This window comes from Drosophila takahashii, chromosome 2R, assembly GCF_030179915.1.
Source record: "Drosophila takahashii strain IR98-3 E-12201 chromosome 2R, DtakHiC1v2, whole genome shotgun sequence".
In the NCBI taxonomy this organism is placed as follows: domain Eukaryota; kingdom Metazoa; phylum Arthropoda; class Insecta; order Diptera; family Drosophilidae; genus Drosophila; species Drosophila takahashii.
In genome coordinates this window covers 38,989,407-39,013,677 of record NC_091679.1, presented here as the reverse complement: position 1 = coordinate 39,013,677, position 24,271 = coordinate 38,989,407, and the positions used below count along the sequence as shown (strand labels likewise).

Genomic DNA, 24,271 nt, shown 5'->3' with positions numbered 1-24,271 from the left:
AAGAATATGGGGTGTAGGGTTGGGAAAAACCCAAGTTTTACGGCAATAAGTATCCATTAAATTTCCTGTACGTGGGGTTGAAAAAACATAGCATGATAAGCGAATATTTCTCTTCTTGAAGAAAAGCCAACCGACGTTATCTTTATGGTCCATAATAATGGTGGGAAGCTTTGAGGCTATGCTTTCGAAGAACAAAAGTTTAGTTTCTCATTAGATTTCAATCGAAGCAGTTCGACTTCTTAATGATATTATCATGGAAGAGAAGATTGATAAAGTGAGTGTGAGCTTTAGGGTATAGAAAACCCCATTGAAAAGCTTTTTTAAAGGAAATGGTTTTCGACGAAGAAGCCGTGGAGTCTTCATCGCTGAAAGGACAACCTGAAAGCAGGCGGAGATTATCTTGGTACTATGCTCCCTCCTTTCTGCTCCTCTGGTTGGCTCTTTTCTTTGCCATTGTGATCCCGCTGTTCAACAGACTTCCAGAGAGGATAACCATCGCAGAGGAACCAGTGAAGTTGGGAGAATTTGTGGCGGAACGGGCAGAAAGACAGCTGATTGACTTTGAACGTATTGGACCCAAAGTTGTGGGCAGCCAGGCGAATGAGGTGGAAACGGTTGCCTTTCTTTTAGACGAAGTGGAAAAGATTAGAAAGGAATTACGCAACGATCTTTATGAGCTCGAAGTTGACGTCCAGTTACCGACTGGTGGCTTTTTGCTTGGCTCTATGCTAAACATGTACCAAGGTGTTCAAAATGTTATAGTCAAACTTAGTGCAAGGAATTCCCAGAGGGATTCTTACCTGCTGATCAACAGCCATTTCGACTCAAAGCCAGGCAGTCCAGGTGGGTGTTATTAATTCAATTAATCCAAAGTATTGAGACTTAGTACGGGATTTAATAAGGATCTGGGGATGATGGCACCATGGTTGTGGTAATGTTGGAAGTCTTACGTCAAATGGCAACATCAGAAACCCCATTTGAAAATGGTATAATATTTCTGTTCAACGGAGCCGAGGAAAACGCCCTTCAGGGTGCGCATGGCTTTATTACGCAACACAAATGGGCACCGAATTGCAAGTACGTCTGATTTCTGGTAACATTGAACATATTCTCAATTTTAGTTTTTAATTATAGAGCTCTTATAAACCTGGAGTCGGGTGGCAGTGGAGGACGCGATCTTCTATTTCAGAGTAGTCCCAATACTCCTTGGCTGATGAAGGTAAGAAAAATTCTTAGTTAAATGTAATACTAATTAAAATTGTTTTTTAGTACTATAGACAATATGCGAAACACCCTTTTGCTACTACATTAGCCGAGGAAACCTGGCAGGCTGGAATTATACCCTCTGATACGGACTTTCGAATTTTTCGCGATTATGGAAATGTGCCTGGTTAGCTATGAAAGCTGTGATATAAGAAATATTTAACATATTTGATGTACTAATAGGATTGGACATTGCCCAGGCTAATAATGGATATGTGTACCACACAGCCTTCGACACCTTTAAAGTGATTCCAGGACGATCTATACAGAATACTGGTAACAATATTCTTGCCCTTGCGAGGGCATATGCAAATGCCAGTGAATTATATAAGACAGAGGTATTAATTTTATAAAATATTTTTTCTACTAATAAGAAAATTATTATTTTTAGGAAACTGATAATAGTCATGCAGTGTTTTTTGACTTCCTCGGTCTGTTCTTTGTTTACTACACGGAAAGCACTGGAATTATTCTGAACTGTTGCATTGGAGTCTTCAGTCTGATTTTGGTCGGTTGTTCCCTGTGGAGAATGTCGCGTCAGTCGAAGGAGGTCACTCTTTCTCAGATTTTGATTTGGTTCCTGATTATCTTGGGATTGCACGTGCTAGGAGCTCTACTGTGCATTTGTCTGCCTCTTCTGATGGCTGTTCTTTTCGATGCTGGAGATCGTTCGCTAACTTACTTTACTAGCAATTGGTTGGTCTTTGGTCTCTACGTATTTCCCGCAATCATCGGATTAGTACTTCCATTGACTCTATACTTTACTTTGAAGCCCAATGTAATGCTACCCACTCAACTAACTAGATATAATCCTAACTACAAGACCTTAAATCAATTTCAGGATAAACTGAGCCATGCTTACCTCATCCAGATGAGTTTACATGCCCACTTTTTATTTTTGGCCCTGCTAATTTTTATTTTAACTGCTGTTGGTATTAGATCTCAGTATCTCTGCCTCATTTCGTTGATCTTCTATGGAGGTGCTCTTCTGATAAACCTACTGAGCACATTGCATGATCGCGGTGAGAGATCATCAAATCATTAAATAAATAACTATTCTTAACTGTAACATTTATTCTAGGCTACTATTGGTCCGTGATTGTGATATTACTTCAGATCCTACCATTCTGCTACTTTTGCTATCTGTTTTATATGGTGCTCGTAGTATTCTTTCCGATAACGGGAAGAAATGGAATTGGTTCGAATCCGGATCTAATAATAGCGTTGTTGTGTGGTTGTTGCACCTATTTTGCCCTGGGATTTGTTGTAAGTTACAGTATTTACATTTTCGATTTATGTACTTTCTGAACACTATACTCTAGGCCCAATTTATAAACGTCTTCCGCTGGCCAAAGCTCATTCTTCTCGGACTGGGAGTTGTAACATTTATTTTCTGCATGATCGCTGTTTCAGAGGTGGGCTTTCCCTATCGTCCCGAAACCAATGTGATGCGAGTTACTTTTATGGTAGGTCATTCAGCTTCAGTAAGATCCCAAGATAACTGACTCTTTCATAGCAAACTAATCGCATCTTCTACGACTACGATGGCACGGTGAGTCACAGTGATTCTGGATACTATTTCATATATCAGGATAGACGCGGCTTAACTCCGCTGGAGGACTCCGGTGTTAATCTGACAGGATTGATCTCCATGGAGCCGGACTGCGATAAGTATGTGATGTGCGGAGCTCCCTGTTTCTACTTTTGTGGCGGGCGGAGGAATGCTGGTTGGTTGCCTCGCGATGTTGCTAATCCCGGGGAGATAACCTTGGATTTATTGGAAAAGACGATCTTGGATACAGGCGATACCATTCGATTTGAATTCAAACTTGCTGGCCCTCCCCACATGAATATATTCATTCAACCAGTGGGAGTAGCTGAGGTTACGGACTGGTCCTTTGAGAACAAAATATTGGATGACCCGGATACATACAAACCACCCTATTTTATCTTCTTTTCATATGGAAAGGACGACAGTCCTTTGAAGTTCTATGTCGAATTAACGGTGAGTTGGTCATTTCTACAATAATTCTTAAGATCTATTTAAACTTGATCATATTGCAGAAATCTGACGGGGACTTTAGTGTTCCTATAATGGAACTCGGAGTCGTTGGACACTTTGTCAGTTACGATTATAAAAGGGATGAAGGAACCGAGCAATTTTTGGCGGATTTACCCAACTATGTTCATGCAATGGAATGGCCGTCGATTTTTAAGGGATACATATTTTAGATCATTTGTAGCTCTACACAAAAAGTTTATTAAAATGGTCTACGTATTACAGCAGATTTTTTGGCATATTGTCTATACGAAGTGAAATATCTTCGTCCATTACCTGCCCGAAGAGAACGGCCTTTACGTTCTTAGGGACTCCCAAAACTTATACTGATTATGTATCTTATCAAGATGTTATCTTTTTATCGCATTTGATTTAGGTTTTATAAAATCGATGCAAAATTTATGGCGCCTTTTTGCTATCTTTATACAGCAATAAAATTTCAATTCATGGTCCCTTGATAATTTTTTTCTCAATAGAAATAGATTGGGATGGCACAAAAATATCGATAATATTTTGCTTTTAATCGTTAGGCATCGGATTTTCAGGCAAAGAAATATTCTTAAAATTAAATCTATCTATTGTCAGTTTTACAGAAATCTCCTCGGGGTGGTTTTGAGTGGTATTTTTTATTGATGTACATAAGAATTTCACCTGAAGGGAATTATGTGTAACTCTCTCATTAGATTACAATTTAAACTTAGATCAAATGTTAAAAATACTTTTTTGACTAAATATGGGAAGTTTATACATTTTAAATTTAAAATATTCAGTTAGTTAAGAAGTTCTGTTTAATTTTCAAGATAGGATCTTCTTAGCGCTCAATTTGCGTAGAAATAATATTGTTGTGCATAAAAAATTAATCAGCGCTATTGTTTTATTATTTCCTTGCCACTACTGTATAAATATATAAATATAACAAGGTCTTAATATAATATTAGTTCTTAAGAACATCAATATTAATTTTAACCGAATTCGGGTATAACTGAGGCCCGCCGATTTTCTTTAAACTCATCAAAGGGGCACTATCCAGATGCCGAGATATAAAATTAAATCACTTTATGAAGATTGCCGAAGACTTTGACTCTAGAATAAAACTTATATAAGCACCATAAATATACTGGGTCTTGTGGACTGCAAGGTGGATATCAATCCCCGACCAGCCTTAAAAAGGTTTAAATCTGATAAACTTGGCAGTGGTTTGCTCAGTCGCACGCGGTACTTCGTTGTGATTTGATGCTGATAATATCCACGAACTGACGTTATGGAAAAACACAATGGAGGTTTCGAAGAGGATAGGCTATCGGAAAAAGTAGAGTCACCTAATGGAAATGGGAATGAAAAGGACACATTGCAATTGGTTACCGAGAGGATAGACCCCGAGGAGGGTTGCAGCAACGAGACTCTAATCGATATAAGGGAGAAGAAAAGCTCGCCAAAACAGCTGGAATGGTACTACGCTCCTGCGTACTTGCTCTTCTGGGTCGGACTGTTCTTCGCTGTGTGCTATCCCCTCTTCAATTACCTGCCAACTGGAGTGACGATCGAGGAGGAGTCCAACTCACCGGGAACCTTTGTGGCCCAGCGTGCTGAAAGTATACTGGTTCAGCTGGATCTCATGGGTCCCAAGATAGCTGGCGATTATGTGACAGAGGTTCTTATGGTTGAGTTCCTCCTCAACGAAATATCCAAGGTTCGTGAGGAGATGCGCGACGATCTTTATGAAATGGAGGTGGATGTACAGCGATCCAGTGGAGCCTTTCTGCACTGGCAAATGATAAACATGTACCAGGGCATCCAAAACGTGGTGGTCAAGCTGAGCTCCAAGAGTTCGAATAGCTCCTCTTACCTTTTGGTTAACAGTCATTACGACTCGAAGCCTAGTAGTGTGGGTAAGTGATTCTACATGATAGATTCTGATGATCCAAGATCTGAAGTAAATCTTATATTTTCTCTGCAGGAACTGGCGATGCTGAGGTCATGGTGGTGACCATGCTGGAGACACTGCGTCTAATGGCTACATCCGAGGAGCCCTTCCTGCATCCCATTGTGTTCCTGTTTAATGGCGCCGAGGAGCAGCCCTTCCATGGATCTCATTCGTTTATATCTAATCACCGTTGGTCAGCCAACTGCAAGTAGGTGGATTGTATATCTTGCATGGCAACTTATAATATTGATTTCCCAAATCAGAGCGTTAGTCAATTTGGATTCCGCAGGTGCTGGCGGTCGTGAAATTCTCTTCCAGGGGGGTCCCAACCATCCCTGGCTAATGAAGGCAAGTCAAAATCGCGCATTCCACTTGAGTTTTATCTTAATAGCCGGCTCGTAAAACTTTAAAAATGTACTTTTACTGCCACACTGCTTATCTAATCAGCTGCGTTTACGTTTCGATATATCCAATAAAAATCGTTTTTTTGCACTTTAGCAATACAAAAAGAGTGCCAAGCATCCGTTTGCGACGACAATGGCTGAGGAGATTTTCCAGGCTGATTTGATACCCTCCGATACGGATTTCCGAATCTTCCGAGACTTTGGACCGGTGCCAGGTGGGTTCTTCAAAATCGTATGGTATTTCTATATCTTATTTACCTATGTTGATTAAGGCCTGGACATGGCTGGTTGCTATAATGGCTTTGTCTACCACACCAAGTTCGATCGCCTGAAAGTTATATCCCGACGTGCGCTGCAAAACACTGGCGATAATGTGTTTTCTCTGGTTCGCAGTATATCTAATGCCGAGGAAATGTATGATACAGAGGTAAGTTATTGGTATAGCCCTTATTTTACATACAAAACTCTCTTTTACTAGGCTCATTCCGAGGGACATTCGGTTTTCTTTGACTATCTGGGACTTTTCTTCGTTTACTACACCGAGTCCACGGGCACGGCTTTAAACATATCCTTCTCCCTGGGAGCCATCCTGGTTATTTGCCTCTCCTTGTGGCGCATGGCTAGGGTTACGGATCAGAGAGTGGGAACCTATGCCCGCGCCTTTGGGATGCAGTTCCTCCTGGCACTTTTGGGCTTTTTGCTGGCCCTCGGCTTTCCATTGTTGATGTCTGTGTTCTACGATGCGGGCGATCGCACAATGACCTACTTCAGCAACAGTTGGTTGGTCATAGGTCTCTTCATCTGCCCTTCAGTTATTGGCCTAGTATTACCCGCAACTCTCTACCTGTCTCTGCGTCCCAGTGTAAGTCTAAAGAACCTTTTCTATTTTAAATATAAATTCACTTTGTTCTATCTACTTAGGAGAAGATACCGCACACCTACCATCTACAGATTGTCGGACATGCGTACTGTGTTCTAATGGCAGTGCTTTGCATTTTACTCACGGCTGTTGGCATTCGCACGGCATATCTCTTTATGATGTGTGTGTTCTTCTACTTGGGAGCTTTGATCATCAACCTGGCTAGTAGACTTCATGATAAAGGTAAGGCCAGAGATGAGATTATAAAGAGATTTTAATGAGACATTCTCGTCGACGTATTTAGGTTATCTCTGGGCTTGGGTTCTAGGTGTTTGCCAAGTGCTCCCATATCTGTACTTCACCTATTTGTTCCACGCCCTCCTGGTCATCACTATTCCGATGACGAGTCGCAAGGGCATGGAGGCTAACCCCGATCTATTGATCTCTTTGGAGTGTGCACTGGGTTCTATCTTGGCAATGGTGTTCTTGGTATGTTTATCCATTTCTTTTAAAGAAGGAGCTATTAATTGATAGAGTTTTTTATTCAGGCTCCTCTATTGAACCTCTTCCGACGACCCAAGTGCATGGTGGGTGGCCTCGCATTAGTAATGTTTATTTTCTGTATGATCTCAGTATCAGAGGTGGGCTTCCCCTATCGCGCCGAAACAAATGTGATGCGTCTACACTTTTTGGTTAGTAATGGGTAAGACAAGATAAAAGGCCTTTTTTAATAGTATTCCATAATGGATTTGTAGGAAGTACATCGCAAGTTCTACGAGTACGATGGCTCTATTAGTTTGGAGGACAGTGGCTACTACTTTGACTTGCAGGACAGACGATTTGAGGCTCCTCTGGTGGACAAGATTAACCTCACTGGACTCACTCGCCTCGACGAGCAATGTAAAACTGAGATGTATTGTGGGATGCCGTGCTTCAATCATCGTTGGTGTTTGGCTGTGAAAGATGCACGGTGGTTACCACGAGAGGAACCCGTAGATTTGCCTGGAACTCCGATATTGCGGCTTCAAAACAAGACTGTTTTGGGAACTGTGACTGCCCCGAGTGTTCGGTATCACTTCATCGTTTCGGATGGTCCACCAAGAATGAGTTTCTTTATTCAACCCTTGAACGGTGTGAAGATGCTGAGCTGGTCATTCCTCCAAGGAATGCTGGACAACCCCTCGGTTTATAAGCCCCCATATCATATTTTCTTTGGCTACGGCAGCGACAACTCGCCTGTCGAGTTCTCTTTAGATATGACGGTGGGTAGCTAAACTATTCTTTAAACGACACCTCATTGAATGTGAACTTTTATTTATATTCCACAGAAGGATGATGGTAACTTTGACGGTCCTTTATTAGAGCTGGGTATCTCTGGGCACTACATGAGCCATCTAAGTAAACGCGATGCGGCAACTCAGAAATTCATCGAGGATTTACCAGACTTTGCCCATCCCATGGAGTGGCCAAGTTCCTACGAACGATATATCTTTTAATATTGTTCAATTTTAAATAGTCTTAAGAATTGCTTCAAAATAAAAAGTTTAAATCAATAAGGCTCTGTTTTTCTTTGTTCTCTGTTTCCTGATCACTAAAAACTGACTTCTTTTCGCTACTTTTTTGATGATCGTGTTGATAAAGTGATTGCAAGAATGTCATAAAAACTCTTAAATGATCATTGATCAAAGTTTACCTTCAATTAGATGTGATAAATACATAAATCCACTGTTACTAATTAGTATCATTAGGAAACAAGAAAATAACATGTCATCCTTTATGATATTGACATGAGTAATCAAATTTCTTCCAATTGGTGGACTCCAAATTTTCCAATTATCTTCCAGACTGTTCTAGTTTAAGGGTATTTTTCAAGTTTATTTTCCCTTTTAAACTGGTCGAAATGGGTGGGAATTACAGCCTTGACTTTCGGGCACTGCCAACCAGATGCGACACAATAAATACATAAATCCGCCATAGCCAAAATGTGCGATTACGATATGGGGCAAAGTCAGGGGTAATGATTTTGGTTTGGGTAATCACGTCGTTGGCCCCTCGAGGGCCGCAAAAGATCGCTGGGTTTGGAATTTATCGATGGCATAGACGACACAACAGTATGTACGTATGCTGATAGGAAAGCGTGAATAACACGCGCTATAATGCCATAAATATCGAATATCTTTATACTATGCTGAAGATATCAACCATATCGCATCATAAAGTCGAACCACAGTTTTAAATTGAGGATGGAGATGTCCGGCAGGTTAGTCGTGCGTCGAGAGTCGTAGTAGGTGCTCTTGCTTGGCCGGTTCTCGAATCTCTGGGAAGTCGAAAAAAATGGGCGCTACAAAGAACGGCAAGGTGTGTGACTCATTAGCCCTGCCAAAGTTGGAAGATAATTTGTGAAATTCTCTTCTCATCCTAGACACTTTTGGGGTCCGAGAACCTGATCATCGAGGTCGACGAGGGTAAAGTGCGATGCAAGCAGTATTCCTGGTACTTTGCCCCCACCTATCTGCTCTTCTGGGTGGGGCTCTTCTTTGCCGTCATCTACCCACTCTTCCAAGCTCTGCCCACGGGCATCAGGATCTCAGAGGAGGCGGACAAGCCGGGACAATTTGTGGCCGAGAGAGCTCAGGAAATACTGCTGAAAATCAGTCAAATGGGACCGCGAGTGGTGGGCGATGTTAACAATGAAGTCACCGTTGTTAATTTGCTGCTCGAGGAAATAGAAAAAGTTCGCCAGGTATTGCGTGACGATGTCTACGATATGGAAGTGGAAGTGCAACGGGCATCCGGTTCTTATTTGATCAAAGGCCTTACAAATCACTATCAGGGCGTGCAGAATGTGATTGTTAGACTGAGTACGAGGAGTTCGAACAGCACTTCTTACCTTCTGGTCAATAGTCACTATGACACGAAGCCGGGGTCACCAGGTAGGTCACCTTTAGTTATTAATTATAGGTAATTTTAAAAAAGAAATTTCAATCTTTAGGTGCCGGTGATGATGCTGCCATGGTTGTTGTAATGTTGGAGGTGCTACGACTGGTGGCCATTTCAGGGGATCCATTTCTTCACCCCATTATATTCCTTTTTAATGGTGCTGAAGAGCAGCCAATGCAGGGTTCCCATGGTTTTATCACTCAACACCGATGGGCTGCCAACTGCAAGTGAGTTTATCTCTTTTGCTAATCTTCAAAGATCTTCTAATCTTATCTTATAACAGGGCCCTTCTCAATCTGGATTCTGCCGGTGCTGGTGGACGCGATCTGCTATTTCAGGGCGGTCCCAATCATCCCTGGCTAATGGAAGTAAGTTAAAAATCCCCTGAAAGTCTGCAACGCATTCGGTGATTAATGGTATAAATTTCATACCATGATCGCACTTCCGATATGGACGATATCACCCGTCTGGCTGCTGATCAATTAATCTAATCGTTGGCCTTATCTTAGCATTACAGAAACAGTGCCCCACACCCATTCGCCACCACGACGGCGGAGGAGATGTTCGAGGCTGGCATCATACCGTCGGATACCGATTTTCGGGTCTTTCGGGACTTTGGAGTGGTGCCAGGTGAGGAGTTCCCATTTACCCCTTGAACTGGAGTTATAAGATATGGTTTTCCAGGTTTGGACATGGCTGGGGTCTACAATGGTTTCGTCTATCACACGAAATTCGATCGATACACGGTGATAAGCCGCGATTCCCTGCAGAATTCTGGCGATAATTTGTTGGCCCTGGTTTGGAGTATTTCGAATGCTGAGGAAATGTATGACACTGAGGTGGGTTTTCTCTAGGGAATTAAATTTTTCCATATTTATACCCTTGCAGAGGGTATTATGATTTCAGTCAGAAGTTTGCAACGCAGTGAAGGAGACATTTCCGACCCCATAAAGTATATATATTCTTGATCAGCATCACAAGACGAGTCGATCTAGCCATGTCCGTCTGTCCGTCTGTCCGTCCGTCTGTCCGTCTGTCCGTCTGTCCGTCTGTCCGTCTGTCCGTCCGTTTCTACGCAAACTAGTCTCTCAGTTTTAAAGCTATCGGGATGAAACTTTCGTAAAAGTCGTATTTCTATTGCAGGTAGTATATATGTCGGAACCAACCGGATCGGACAACTATATCTTATAGCTCCCATAGGAAGGATCAAAAAAAAAAACGTAAAAAAATTCTAGCTCCGGTGTTTTTTGAAATTTTACCTTTTACTCTTGGGAATATTTTTTTTTATATATTTCTGAATTTCGGTTTTTTTGTTTTTTAAATCGGATCACTATATCATATAGCTGCCATAGGAACGGTCGAAAAATTAAATGGAAATTAATGGGAAAAAAATTATATCTTTGTTGGTTTTTATTACATTCCCTTCTACTCTGGGATATGACTATTTTGAAATATTTCCGAATTTCGATTTTAATTTTTAAAAAATCGAACTACTATATCATATAGCTGTGATAGAAACGATCGAAAAATTAATGTGAAATAATAAGAAATTTAACATTTTTGTGATTTGTAAATTAATAGAATGATCTGCAAGGGTATATAAGCTTCGGCTTGCCGAAGCTAGCTTCCTTTCTTGTTTCTAATCTTTTCTAATTATTATCCAACAGGCTCACGCTTCTGGACATGCTGTGTTCTTCGACTTCATTGGACTGTTTTTCGTCCATTACCAGGAGTCGACTAGCTTGGCCCTGAATCTCTCCTTCTCCTTCGGGGCCATTTTCCTGGTCTGTGTTTCACTGTGGCGCATGTCGAGGGTTACGGAGCAAACGCTGGGCACATATGCCGGTGCCTTTGGGCTTCTATTTCTCCTGGCTCTTGCAGGTGTACTGCTCGCTTTGGCTTTCCCCTTACTCATGGCCACATTCTACGATCTGGGCAATAGAACTTTGACTTACTTCACCAACAGTTGGCTGGTCATTGGCCTGTACATTTGCCCCTCGGTAATAGGCCTCGTTCTACCAATGACTCTCTATCTGAATTTCAAGAAAAGTGTGAGTAATGTGCTTAAAATCTTTAATTATATTGATCCTCTAAGAAATTTTTATCTGCAGAACAAGATACCCCATACCTACTACCTGCACATTGTGGGACATGCCAACTGCGTTCTTTTGGCCATTTTGTGTTTGGGGGCTACAGCTCTTAAGTACCGTAGTGCCTACCTCTTCCTGATCTCTCTAATATTCTACGTAGCTGCTTTGATTATTAACCTGCTGACCCGTCTTCATTGTCGCGGTAAGTTATTATCAGAATTTAAAGAACTATTCTGGATTAAAATGTATCTATTATTGCAGGCTACTTGTGGTCCCTGGTGTTGATTGTTTTCCAGATAATACCCTTCATATACCATGCCTATTTGTTCCACATGTTCATACTTATTCTCATTCCGATGTTCGGTCGCTTTGGGGTCTCCACAAATCCCGATTTACTGATAGCTGCTCTTTGTGCTTTTGGCACAATTTTGGCTCTGTCCTTTGCGGTAAAAGAGGATTATACAAACTTCCTTAAACAAATTAATTAATCATATTTTTTAGGCTCCCCTGGTCAACATTTTCCGTCGACCCAATTGGATGCTGGGAGGATTGGCCGTGGTTATGTTTATTTTCTGCATGATTACCGTCTCGGATGTGGGATTCCCTTATAGGGCCAAAACGAATGTGATGCGTGCCGACTTTATGGTGAGTGGGAAATCGAATTAAAGACCCCTAGAGGAATTTATATTTCATTATTATTGTAACAGCAAGTGCATCGCAAGTTCTTCGAGTACGATGGTTCCATAAGCCTCGAAGATTCTGGCTACTATTTCCACCTGGGTGATCGCAGGAAGGAGGCGCCTCTCCGAGATCACATGAATCTGACCGACTTGGTTCTCCTTGGCGAGGACTGCGACTCGGAGTTGATGTGCGGAATTCCCTGCTACCGATATTGTACTGCCCGCAAAAATGCGCATTGGTTGGCACGAGAGGAACCCGTGGAACTGCCTTATCCTACGGTTTTGGAGTTCCTTAACAAGACCATTCTTCCCGGCGGCTATCAGGTGCGTTTCGACTTCCGACTGACTGGACCTCCGAACATGGGTCTGTTCTTCAAGCCCGTGGACGGCGTAAGATTGCTTCGATGGACATTTGCCCCCGGGATGTTGGATAACCCAGCCACTTACAGGCCTCCCCTGGAGGTGATGTTAACCTACGGGATTGATAGCACGCCCTTTGAGTTTTTCGTGGAGTTTTCGGTGGGTATTACAGGGGATATATATCACATAACTAAGCTAACTAAGTTATTAATTGATTTTCAGAAGGACAATGGCAACTTTGATGAGCCCGTCTTCGAGATGGGCGTGTCCGGGCATTACGTGAGTCCCCATGACAAACGAGATGCGCTGAGCGAAGAGTTCCTGGCCACACTTCCGGACTTTGCCTTCTCCATGCAGTGGCCCGCCAGCTACGAGCGCCATATATTCTAATGTAATTCTAAGATAGATGATAGGAACAGTAAGTCAATAGAAGGGGATCAAACATTGGATGCTGCATTTCGAAATGTGCCGCTAGACAAACATTGGGCTGAAAATTAGTGGGGGGAAGAGCAAACGGTAAACGGTAAAGGGAACCATATGTGCAAACATTATCTGGCTTACGCTGCAGATCGATTGCAGTCAAAATACGGGTATAAATAGTCAGCCCTGGTCCATCGAAAGACACACTCAGAGTTCAGCAGCTCTTCCAGCAACAACAGCAACAGTTCCAGCAGTTCCAGTAATCCACCAAATCCACCAATCAACATGAAGTTCTTCGCTGTCCTCATCTGCTTCTCCGCTATCGTGGCCGTCGCTATGGCAGCATCCCCATCGCCCAGCCCAACGCCAACTCCCACGCCCACAACGCCCTCGTCGCCCACAACCACCACATACACGTACACCACCACCCCAACCTACACCACCCCCACCTTGACGACGACCTCCACCACCACCACGAAGCCCTTCAAGCAGCAGCTCCTGTCCCTGCTGTTCAACAAGAACAAGTCCGGATAGAGCCGCCCCATCCGATCCACGATGCCGCCACCTGAAACGATCCGTAACACCTGAATAGCCAATAAATAAAAAACATCAAAACAAACACGAACACAGCCTCTTGAATTCTCTTTAACAGCTGGGGAGTTCTACTTCCACTTTCGGGGGTAACTGACATTTGCTCAACTGGCAACCGCCCCTTTGGCCGGACCTGTTCCACAAAACAGCTGCCACAAAGGTCAAGCGGCACTTGCCACCTTCAGTCGGTCAGTCGGACAGTCAGTAAGCCACTAAGCCAGCAAGTCAGTTGGCCAGACATGATCATGGTCAGGTGGCAGTCATAATCCCCTCCACGATCATCATCATCATCGGAGACCTGAGTTAAATGTCTAATAGCTGCGCTGACAAATTGATGAAGGAATGCAGCAGGCTGTCCCTGTCCATCGCATGCAATCGAGGAAGAGTTATGAATGCCAAGCCGGCCATGTACAACACGATTCGAGATGATCGAGGCACCAACGCCCCGATGAATGCACAGGTGCACAGTGAGCACTGCCTAAAGGTGATGGTTTCAAAGTGTTGTCTTTGTTCAGGTGATGAGAAATAATTACTTATCTGCGAGGAAATTTTTGATATCAAAACGAGATAAAAGATGAAAATCATTTGATATTTTCTATATTGCTATAATATTGAAAACCAATTTAAGACAATTATTTTAATTTTCTTTGATTAATTTTACGATCTTGTAAGAAAAATACTGAGTTATGTATTAAAAATAAATTATTATCAAACAACTAACTATATTTTTTATTGGCTTATTACAATTTTGGTAATTTATGTAATAGTGTTGCTTAAAATAATCTATTATGTATTTAAGAATCACAAGCAATACTGCCAAGTATTAAATTAAGATTATAATGGAAAGTTATAATTTTTAATCTTATTTACATTAAAAATATGTTCTGTCTTAGTTAATACCCACTGTTCCATCGACAGGTTGTCATGTATACAACTCATTCGACAAATTGCAGCGGCGGCGGCGGCGGCAAACACAAATCGGATGGGTCGTGCACTTGTGGGTGGATTCGATTCGGTTCATGAACGCTCCATGGGAAGATGGCATCAGCTCAGCCATAGGCCACCGAGGAGGCTTCCGATCGGCGGGTCTTCAAAATGCAAAATGCTAGACACTCACTCGTAAATCCCCAGCTGCACGAGTGTCTGTGTGCAAAAGTTCAAGCGATTTGGTATAAATATGCAAAGAGCCGCCTCAGTTGGCCACAGTAACGGATCGAGGCGGACTCGGTGCAGACGATCGAAGGCGAGGATCAAAAAGGATATATACAGAGTGCAAGATGCAGTACACAGTAAGGCGGAGGAGGTGGAGGATGTAGACCTCCTAAGATATTCCTTGCTGATACTTGACTTGACTTTCAGCTACTCGTTGTAGCAGCCCTGCTGCTCAGCTTGGCCCAGGCCAAGCCACAAGTGAGACCCCAGCCCCAGGGAGAGCCCATTCCCATCATCCGACAGGAGCAGGAGGTCAACTTCGATGGCTCCTACAAGTATCTCTACGAGACGGGCAACGGGATCAACGCCGAGGAGGAGGGCTATCTCAAGAACCCGGGCACCGACAATGCCGGGCAGGTGAGCTTGGGTTTTGGGTTTTGGGCTTTGAGTAAATCGTGCTTGGCATTTATTTGCTACAAAATTAACTCTTGCTCTTTTGCCGCTCGAAAAGGTCGCACAGGGCTCCTTTTCGTACACCTCCCCCGAGGGCATTCCCATTCGGATAACCTATCTGGCGGACGAGAATGGCTTCCAGCCGCAGGGCGACCACCTGCCCACGCCGCCACCCATCCCGCCTGCGATCCAGAAGGCATTGGCCTACTTGGCCACCGCTCCACCGCCGCCGCAAGAGCAACCGGGCGGAGGTGGTGGGTTCAACAACCAGCGAAGGGGTTAACTCGTCTTCGCCCACACTGGAATTACCTGGTTCTACTCATTTACAAAACGTGTACGAATTAACAATAAAACTGGCCATACAACAACAAAATGCTGAGTAGCTTTTCAATGATTAGCCAATGATTTAGCTGGGGAATTTAATACTGGCTGGTGGTACTCAGTCCATTAATAAACTTAATCAAGTGGAAAATGCCCAATCAAAAGATGCCGCTTTTTGGTTACAGTTTGTATAAAATACAAAATGTTTGGTTTTTTCGAACTTGTAATACAAGTCTTGTATTCAAGTATTTTTCCTCTTTTATTTGCTTGTAAAACTGTTGGTAATTGCTCACTTTTAGATAAGATTTTAGCACTCGTAGGTCCAATTGATTGACCTAAAACGCGTGAATCAAAATGTGTACTGAATATTTTGATTTTATCGGCCAGGCGCTTGAGCTCGGAAATACCTAATTGAAAGTACTTGTCCGGCAATTAAGGGGATAGTAAAACCTGCCTGATTTTACTAGATAAGATTTGCAAAGTTCTAGGTTCAATCGACTGGGCTGAATGAAGTGTGTCAAAACAATCAAGGCGTTTAAAGTTATAGCTCATTCAAACCTACATATGCTTCTTATTGGCCCTAGGTGGTTAAGTAATAACACTAAAGTACATTACATTTTACAATGTATTTAATTTAAAGAGTATTTCTCATTTTAAACCATATTCCTACATTAAAATGCGCTAAAGGGGTAATGAAATCTTCTTAATCTTCATATTATACTGCCTATTTTTAGGCTGTTCGCGTAAAAGCTGTCAAGTGGATTTTTAAAATGCAGTATTTTCGAAAGATGTCCGAATATCTTTAAGATACCAACAAGAAATATAAACAACTACTGTTAGATCCATGCAAAGTGGTTCTCGACAAGGCAGAAGCAATAGATCTTCATTAAATCGCTTCTCCCGCAGAGTCATCATATCGGAAAGCTGCCATCCAACAAATTATGAACTAATCGGCTCGTAAAGCAAGACGCTTAATTGATCCAGTCACCGGTCGGAGCAGTGGCAATTAGACACGGCGAAAACCACTCAGAAAGCCACTAGTTCCATGTGGGCGTGATTGTGGGGGTGCATGCGAAAGATATAAAGCTGGGATCCATCGGCTAGATCTTTTCATTGCAACTCATCTTCGACGATGTGGATACGCGTAACGGTGGGTCGCCCGGATTCGGATACCAGTTAATCGGTGGTCTTACTATATAGTACTTAAATTTCTGGCAGATCGCCTTTCTTCTAGCCTTTGTGGCGGCAGTTTTGGCCCAGAACGATGGGCGCTATCGTCCTCCGCCCACGCAGGCGAGTGCCTCCGATGGACGCTATCGCGGTGGCAACGATGGACGCTATCGTGGTGGAGGCGATGGTCGGTACACTGGCGGTAATGATGGCCGCTATGTCCACACGGACAATAAATACGTGCACGACAATCGTCCCGATGCGGGTTACACTGGAGACCAAGGTCGCTATGTGAACGATAGGAACAGGGGAGGAGGCGGAGGAGGCGGTGGTGGTGGCGGAGGATCTGGGGCGGGAGGTGGTGGAGCACCCGTGGCCGCACCCACAGTCACAGCCAGACCAGCGCCAAGACCCACCACTGCACCACCGCCTGCGGTGATCGATCCCACTGCCAATTTGCCCAAGGGAAAAGGCACCGGCGAAGGCGGCAATGGCTGGGCCATCATCCGTCAGGAGGACGACGTGGAGGTGGATGGCTATCACTATCTGTGGGTATTACTTTTCAAATACTACACCTCTTTAACCCATTTATTTTAAGTTGGGAAACGGAAAACGGCATTCTGGGCGAGGAAAGTGGACGCATCGAAAAGCTGACCGAGGCGGATGGCCTGCGCTCCAAGGGATTCTACGAATACACTGGACCCGATGGCATCCTCTATCGCGTGGACTATGTGGCGGATGACAATGGCTTTGTTCCCGTGGCCGCCCATCTGCCGACACCACCACCCCCACCGCCCTATGTGGAAAAATTGTTGGCCTTCCTGGAGGCAAATGCCAAGGAAAAGAAATAAATTGTGAAACTGTAAATGTCTGAAGTTTAAAGAGAATAAATAGTTGTGCCATTCAAATTTAAAATTATTTTCTTAAGGGATCTCTAATTTTTACATTTTTAATTCCAATATATAAAATGTTTATTGCAGTGATTTATTTTCTGTCTTAAAATTGTTCGAGTTTGGAAAAATCTTAAAAGTTTTACAAGTAAAACCTAAAAGTATGCCCAATTTTATATCCTCTGAGATTAAAAAACACAAAGCTTATAATTTTTATAATTTATTTAATCGTGCCAGTAAGTTTTTCAAATGACTACAATTCCTTTTTGATTTACTAAACAAATTTAACTCAACTTGGGAAGGATTCGTTGCTGTATATACTCCAGGACCTCATTGATGGTGTCATGGATTTTAACGGGCTGAAAAGAAAAGAGATAATACTTAGGAGCTTTAAGTTTAAGACATTTTTAGATATACTTACATCCTGTTCTGAATTGATGTTAGATTGTTGCTTCTCTTGCTGCTCAGTTGGACCCACGACTGGTTCCTGGACCTGTGGATCCTGTGGCTCCTGATACTCTGTAGCTTCCGGTTGACCGTCATCGGGTTGCTGATATTCATAGGCCTGATCTGCATCCCACAATTTGTTTTCATTCAAGTAGCTATACCGCTTGGCATCTGGATCCGATTCGTCTCCATCTCGCACCCAGTGGAACTGGATTATCTGCCAGCCGGTGCCGTTGAAATTGAAGTCGATCATGAAGCGCAGGTGATCCCGTGGACCAAGCGTTAGGCCACCTTTGGCCTCCAGTTCCATCTGGGCCTTGCGGAAAATGCCACGTAGATCGAGTTCATAGGGCTCGCCACGATCCCCGTAGCCGCCGTCATAGGGCCTCGGATCGTGTTGGTACTTTCCACTATTATCGGGCACATACCAACCGGTGGCTCCGTGCAACTGGGGAACATAGCGCCCGGGCTTAAATCGCTTCGCCTTTTCCTGATCCTGATCAAGGTTCTGATCCCGATCCTCTCCCCTGCAAACTGCGAGTAGCAATAGTGCAATCAGCAAACGTGTGTCCATGTCGACTACTTGATTTCGTCTGATTCAACCCCAATGCACTTTGCCAACTATTTTAGTTTTGGTCCCCACAGACGATTGTTGTTCAGCCAATAAATCGCAAGGTTTATGTCCAAGACGACATCGTTCAATTGGCTTTAATATGGGCGGGTCGCGAGCTGATTCGGTGGCTGGTGAATCGATAACAGCTCATCCGTTTTGAATTCTTTGCATACTAACAAGCCATTCGGAATCAACTTAGTTGGCAACTCGTTTGCATTGGCAGCCACTCATCTCGCCTTTAACCTTTCTCGAATGCAAGTCGCGGCTAGCCGGATCAAAATTGGGGACGACGACTGCAGGAGACAAATGGCATCTTTAAAAAGTGTAAGTAAAAAGCAATAATGCAATTTTAACATATAAATTACCATAATCAGTTATAGTTTCAATTACACTTCAGTTGGTCTTTCAAAACTTTATCAAATTGGTATACTATTTCCCACCAGAATTCATTCAAATTGGTCGTTTAAATAAAGATTAAAAATACTTAAATATATAAAACATCCATATGAGGCGAATATATTTTTCCATTAGCCGTTATGCAAATTTATAACTCCTTGCTTAGAAACCGGCCTTAAATCATTTTTCAGCAGTCGTTCACCTCTTTTTTTTTATTATAAACCGATTCATGAATCAGCTTCCCGAACCCAGAAGAGATAATCCCCGAAAAAGACATTCAACCGCGCTTCATTCATCGAAGATCGATGGGTCAGACGAGTTTCAATTTGTTTACATTTCAGCAAATCCAATAGGATCAAAGGTAATTAGTGTCGTTTAAATCAAATTTAAAACGTATCATAAACAATGAAACGCCCGTTTTGCTTTAATGAGCATTAATAACAATAATAGCTGTCAATCAATCAAGCCGGCAGATCGGTCAACTCATCCGATTCGTTATCCATTAATCAAATTGTCAGAGCCGATGATTTTGGTAATCACAACATCGCGGTAGATCCCAGACTCTAGAATGTTTTAAAAGATATATGTGAGAAATCGAAAGCAAACACGCCCCCAAAACAAGGTTTTTTTTGACTTGAACTCTTGAATGGAACCTTGTGCATATTTGGATTATTCGATCATGGTAAGGAAGTGACTAAACGATTAAAGATGTTCCATGATTCACGTGGGGTTAAGAAACTTTGTCGATTCCAGACAATCGATGGATCATCGATGGGGGAATTAAAATTATATTAAAATTGCAACTTGTTGATAGGCCAACAGGTTCACATTTCTCCCCTCTCTTCCTCCCTTGTTACCTTTGGAGTCTGGTTTGTGAAATCTCGAATTGTTTCGAGACTTAAATTATTCAGCTGAAATAAATAAAGAGAGACTGCCCCTGGCAGTGGGCAGCCAACAATATGGTGCGTAATTTGGTGTTTTGTGGGCAATTAATTAATCTTGTTTGAATATTCCCCACCCAAGCAACCTTTTTTTACAAATCGTCCTTCGCACGGCAATTTATGCGAGTGCGCAAATTATCACCACTTACAGCTGACAATTGGCAACTATATATATATGTGGGGATATATATAAATTGATTTTAGCCGCAGACTTTGTTGCCAGCAGACGGCGCCTGCAGTATAAAATATTTAACGATAATTTCGCGGTCCGGCCAACTGGATTTATCTCATGACGATGGCACTAGGGAGTTCTGTGGAAGTGGATGATCACTTTGCATAATATCAAAATTCCATTGCGCTGATCTCATCATCCGGCACTCGGTGAAATAAAATCACATTTCTCTTTTTCGCACTTGTCAGGCTGCAAAATTTATTAATACGCGATTTTTCCTTTTTATTAAAATTAATTTTATGTTCTCCTTACAAGAGCCGAAATGAAATTGCTTTGAAATTTATTTTATTTAGCACCTCCAAGAGGGGCTACAAGATTGATCAATAATTTGGGGGAGCTTTGAACTCGCTTACACTCTGGTTATTTAGGGCTCCCCATTCCGATCCAGGTGCACCAGGTTTGGGAACTCTGATATCATTCCAGCCAACCCGCATCTAATTACGACTCATTGTGATTGGTAATTTGTTCCATTGTTTGGGCCTCCGATCCAATTGCCAAGTTACTTTGGCCTTACAGCGAAATTTAAAATTTAAAATTTCGTTTTGTAAATCAATTCGTTGGGTAAAACAAATGCCAGCCATTAATGGCATAAATCGCTTGTATTTAATGGTGCCGATTAAAATGTGAATGCGCCGTTTGCTACCAAAAGCGATCCATCTATCTTTCCATTCGGTGGCTAAACTGGCTAACAGCAGCTACCAATATTTATAGACGTGCAACTGTGATTTATTCGCCCACAGCAGCTGACACTGCGATGCCTCAGTGTGTACTAATTAATCCGAAAAGAGAGCAAATGATAATTAAACAAATCTCCGACAGCTAAACCGGGTGAACAATTTGAACATCAAAATTCTCAAATTATAAACAAAAAAAAAAAACCGAAATTGAGCGGAGAAAAATGATACTCGAAGCATTGACAGCTAAATGTGTGCGAAAGCCCACGCGAAAATGAGACTAATTTATAGGCTTTGTCCGAATGCACAGCCTATAAAGATTTCATTTGTTTTGCGCCAAATGCTAAAGACTGCCAGAAGAATTAGGGGGTGAAGGTTCCCGTAAATCATATGCGGAGCCGGGCGGAGAGGTCTCTTGATCCCAAACAGGAATGTTAAGAAAATAACGCCATTTCTTATTGTAATCTGTTTGCAAGCATCTTTAAAGTTAAAGCTGGGGGAAATTTGACAGTATCTATATTTTTATAAATATTTTGAGATTTGAAAGGGTGACAAAATATGGTTTAAGTAAGGTCGATAAGTATTTGTTAGGTCAGAATTTAGATGAGAAGGTTTAAAGAATTCAGATATTCTCAGGAATGGGTACATCCTTAAGATAAAGTTCTTGATTTGTTTATACATTTTTTATTATTTCGAATTTGTATGGTCTTGTTTACATTTCTACCCAGACTAAATTCAAAGATATTAAATATATCACATCAATTTTAAAAATTTTTCTTAATAGATAATAGTTTTTACAGAACAGTTTTATAATCTCCGTATATTAGCTTTAATGTAAATAAAATACAAATATTTATAATTTTCGTGATCCTAATTATATCTTGTTATATGTCCGTACTTTTGAGCATTATGAAGTATGTATATGAAAATGATAAGGGTAGAGTGACCACTAGATTTAATAGCCGCTGGCGACTAAAACATGCTCCACTAGCATAATGCTCTAGTTCACAGCCCTGAGAGATATGAAAACGCCCTCCAAAAGCAATGGAAAACATGGTCGGTTGAGATAAACTCGAAATTTCGCTGGCATATCAGCAGCAGTGCCCTGTGGCACAGACACATGTTTATTCCCTCGGCTTAATCACTTTATTTCGAAAGAAGACTCAGATTTATCGAGCTCCTCCAACTTCGGAAGTCGCGCTGGGTAGTGTGCGTCCGGATATCATGGGCAGCGGAACTAAGCTCCCAGTGTGGATCTGTATGGTCTGGCTGATCGCGGGTCTGGCGTCTGGAGACGAGGAAGTGCTTCGATGCTACGAGTGCAACAACACGGACACATCGTGCGGCTCTCCAGGAAATTCCCTAGGAAACGTGCGAGAATGTCCCAACTCAACGATGTGCTCGACCATTGTGATGACCCATTCCTTGGGACAGGGAAAGGAGTGGACCAGGACGAAGAGAGGCTGCAGCGAACAGGTTGTAATCTACCAAGTTTATGTCAACAAGGATTGGGTCAAGAAGTATAGAATAAATGAATTGAAGGAGGGTTGTACGAAGGCGGATAGATCAGTACAGTGCAATTGCCATGGATCCCTGTGCAATTCCGGGATTCGAGGACTCAGCAAATCCCCAACGCTGCTGATCTTATTGGCCATCGTCTGTACGAAAGTCATTCTTCCCGTCTAGTCGACGACACTTTTCGGGGTGTGTTCCCAGTTGCCGCAACAACTTAATGCTTCCTGGAACTCTCTAGGCCGTAAAAATAGTTTTAAGCAGATTAATGATTTATGTGCGACACTTTTCAAAGGTGAAACCTTGTCAATAAAGTCACTGATACCAAGCAAAGCCCAAACGAACTCGTTCTGACATTGGATATGGATCGTAAATACTTGACCGGCCGGCCAGATTAAATCGAACCGATCATCCTACCTGGGCCGTCACACATGGAATGTGACGCATCGAAGAAAGTGCGAGATTTGGCCACCTTGTGGCGGACTCAAGGTCAATGTCAAATATCAAATACCATATAATTCTGGGGCTGGACTAATAAAATAACACCAGCAGCACTCCTACGGTGTGAAGATCTCATATCTGATTTGAATACCATGCAAATCAAGTGGCCAGCGTCGCTGCATCACAAATCGAACTTGTAATTGATTAAAAAGTCATCTTATTTAAATATTTATTAAGTATTTGTGACTTTAATGAATGCCCCCATATAGATATCGCCAAAAATCCGAAGTCGAGAGCCACCACCCGAATCGAATCGCCTCGGAAAGTAACAATAACAGCACGCGCCGTGACTCACACTCCGATCTGCTCTGCTGGGCGATCGCGGAGATGGTATATGTGGTGATCACTGATCACTGATCACGTCCCCTTCCCGCTGATCTCCAGCTCTGGGTTCAGCGTACGACCTTTGGAGTGCAGTGACTGTGACGCAGTATCGATACTTGGCACTCGGTATCCAGCATTCAGCATCCAACGCCCGGTGCTTGGATACTCGGATACTCGGCTGTCCCAAGATGCGGCGTTTTAATCACAGTTTATGTGGATTGCTATTATTAATCGGCATATGCCCGCCAATGTGCACTGGCAATCATTCTCCATGTGGCTCTACACTGGAAACAATCTGACTGGAGTTTGACCTAAGTTCTATTACATTTTTAATCACTATAATTATTTTATTTATTTAAAATAATCTACGAATCCTTAGTTATCATATCATATCTGCTTTAAACAGAGGAATATAATAAGGAAAGTTAAACTACATTTATTTTTCATGGTATTCATAGAAGTTATTGATAATAGTTAATTTGAATATTTTATTGATTTTATAGAGACAAAACAAGAACGCTGTGCTTTTCATGAAAGGGAATGCTTTTTATCAAACACTTTGCTCTTGCTCTTATAGTATAGTAAATTATCCCCCATTCAAAGGTTATAAACTGTAAACAATATAAATACAATATAATAAAATATATCGATTTAAAATGAAAATCTAGCTTAAAATCTTTAAATCTTTAAAATCTGACCAAGTAGTATGAGGTTAAGCCCCATTCCATGTCTTCTTTTTTGCTAGGTAGCAACTTTAATCTTGACAGCATCTTCCGACGCTAAAACCGTTAAGGACACATTCCGAGCCGATCCCCAAGCTGTCAGTCTCAGCGCCTCGGTGTCAACGTTTGCCACAAACAATTAAATTCGTTTTTGTCAACATTTTTCTTTTGCCGGTTCCATCCGATTCCGGTTATGTTGTGAACCCCGAAGCCCCCAAAACCAACCTCCGAGCGAAAACCCATCCTCATCTCCATCTCCATCGCGATCTTCGGCTTCAATATTAATGCATTTCGAGTTGCGGCTGGCGTGCGCATTGTCTGAATTGTCTGAAT

General features: G+C 42.3%; 8 protein-coding genes across 8 annotated transcripts; 7 read left to right on the top strand and 1 right to left on the bottom strand.

Moving 5' to 3' along the window:
- Positions 1–221: 221 nt before the first annotated feature.
- LOC108061145 (endoplasmic reticulum metallopeptidase 1-like) lies at positions 222–3,539 on the top strand. The gene is made up of 12 exons (XM_017147203.3): positions 222–274; positions 327–843; positions 903–1,077; positions 1,135–1,219; positions 1,270–1,390; positions 1,447–1,601; positions 1,655–2,041; positions 2,105–2,285; positions 2,345–2,529; positions 2,586–2,729; positions 2,780–3,268; positions 3,328–3,539. The coding sequence occupies exons 1-12, from the start codon at positions 254–256 to the stop codon at positions 3,493–3,495; spliced, it is 2,628 nt and encodes an 875-aa protein (XP_017002692.2). The 5' UTR covers positions 222–253; the 3' UTR covers positions 3,496–3,539.
- Positions 3,540–4,539: 1,000 nt separating this feature from the next.
- On the top strand, positions 4,540–8,065 carry LOC108061179 (endoplasmic reticulum metallopeptidase 1). The gene is made up of 11 exons (XM_017147256.3): positions 4,540–5,211; positions 5,280–5,454; positions 5,510–5,594; positions 5,745–5,865; positions 5,923–6,077; positions 6,129–6,512; positions 6,572–6,752; positions 6,814–6,998; positions 7,058–7,201; positions 7,265–7,771; positions 7,838–8,065. Exons 1-11 carry the CDS (start codon positions 4,584–4,586, stop codon positions 8,003–8,005), a joined length of 2,733 nt encoding a protein of 910 aa, XP_017002745.2. The 5' UTR covers positions 4,540–4,583; the 3' UTR covers positions 8,006–8,065.
- Positions 8,066–8,828: 763 nt separating this feature from the next.
- Positions 8,829–13,090, top strand: LOC108061180 (endoplasmic reticulum metallopeptidase 1). Its single transcript, XM_017147257.3, has 12 exons — positions 8,829–8,867; positions 8,932–9,442; positions 9,502–9,676; positions 9,733–9,817; positions 9,959–10,079; positions 10,134–10,288; positions 11,117–11,500; positions 11,561–11,741; positions 11,801–11,985; positions 12,041–12,184; positions 12,247–12,738; positions 12,802–13,090. Exons 1-12 carry the CDS (start codon positions 8,844–8,846, stop codon positions 12,967–12,969), a joined length of 2,625 nt encoding a protein of 874 aa, XP_017002746.2. The 5' UTR covers positions 8,829–8,843; the 3' UTR covers positions 12,970–13,090.
- A 55-nt stretch (positions 13,091–13,145) lies between these two features.
- On the top strand, positions 13,146–13,618 carry LOC108061182 (uncharacterized). Its single transcript, XM_017147259.3, has one exon. The coding sequence runs from the start codon at positions 13,285–13,287 to the stop codon at positions 13,531–13,533; it is 249 nt and encodes an 82-aa protein (XP_017002748.2). The 5' UTR covers positions 13,146–13,284; the 3' UTR covers positions 13,534–13,618.
- Positions 13,619–14,804: 1,186 nt separating this feature from the next.
- Cpr49Aa (Cuticular protein 49Aa) lies at positions 14,805–15,531 on the top strand. Its single transcript, XM_017147258.2, has 3 exons — positions 14,805–14,879; positions 14,950–15,159; positions 15,254–15,531. Exons 1-3 carry the CDS (start codon positions 14,868–14,870, stop codon positions 15,476–15,478), a joined length of 447 nt encoding a protein of 148 aa, XP_017002747.2. The 5' UTR covers positions 14,805–14,867; the 3' UTR covers positions 15,479–15,531.
- A 1,102-nt stretch (positions 15,532–16,633) lies between these two features.
- Positions 16,634–17,601, top strand: Cpr49Ab (Cuticular protein 49Ab). Its single transcript, XM_017147206.3, has 3 exons — positions 16,634–16,666; positions 16,735–17,234; positions 17,285–17,601. Exons 1-3 carry the CDS (start codon positions 16,649–16,651, stop codon positions 17,535–17,537), a joined length of 771 nt encoding a protein of 256 aa, XP_017002695.2. The 5' UTR covers positions 16,634–16,648; the 3' UTR covers positions 17,538–17,601.
- Positions 17,602–17,845: 244 nt separating this feature from the next.
- LOC108061151 (uncharacterized) lies at positions 17,846–18,613 on the bottom strand. The gene is made up of 2 exons (XM_017147210.3): positions 17,998–18,613; positions 17,846–17,935 (listed from the first exon to the last, which is right to left on the bottom strand). Exons 1-2 carry the CDS (start codon positions 18,595–18,597, stop codon positions 17,861–17,863), a joined length of 675 nt encoding a protein of 224 aa, XP_017002699.2. The 5' UTR covers positions 18,598–18,613; the 3' UTR covers positions 17,846–17,860.
- Positions 18,614–22,075: 3,462 nt separating this feature from the next.
- LOC108061146 (uncharacterized) lies at positions 22,076–22,724 on the top strand. The gene has a single exon (XM_017147204.3). It carries the CDS (start codon positions 22,104–22,106, stop codon positions 22,563–22,565), a length of 462 nt encoding a protein of 153 aa, XP_017002693.2. The 5' UTR covers positions 22,076–22,103; the 3' UTR covers positions 22,566–22,724.
- Positions 22,725–24,271: the final 1,547 nt, after the last annotated feature.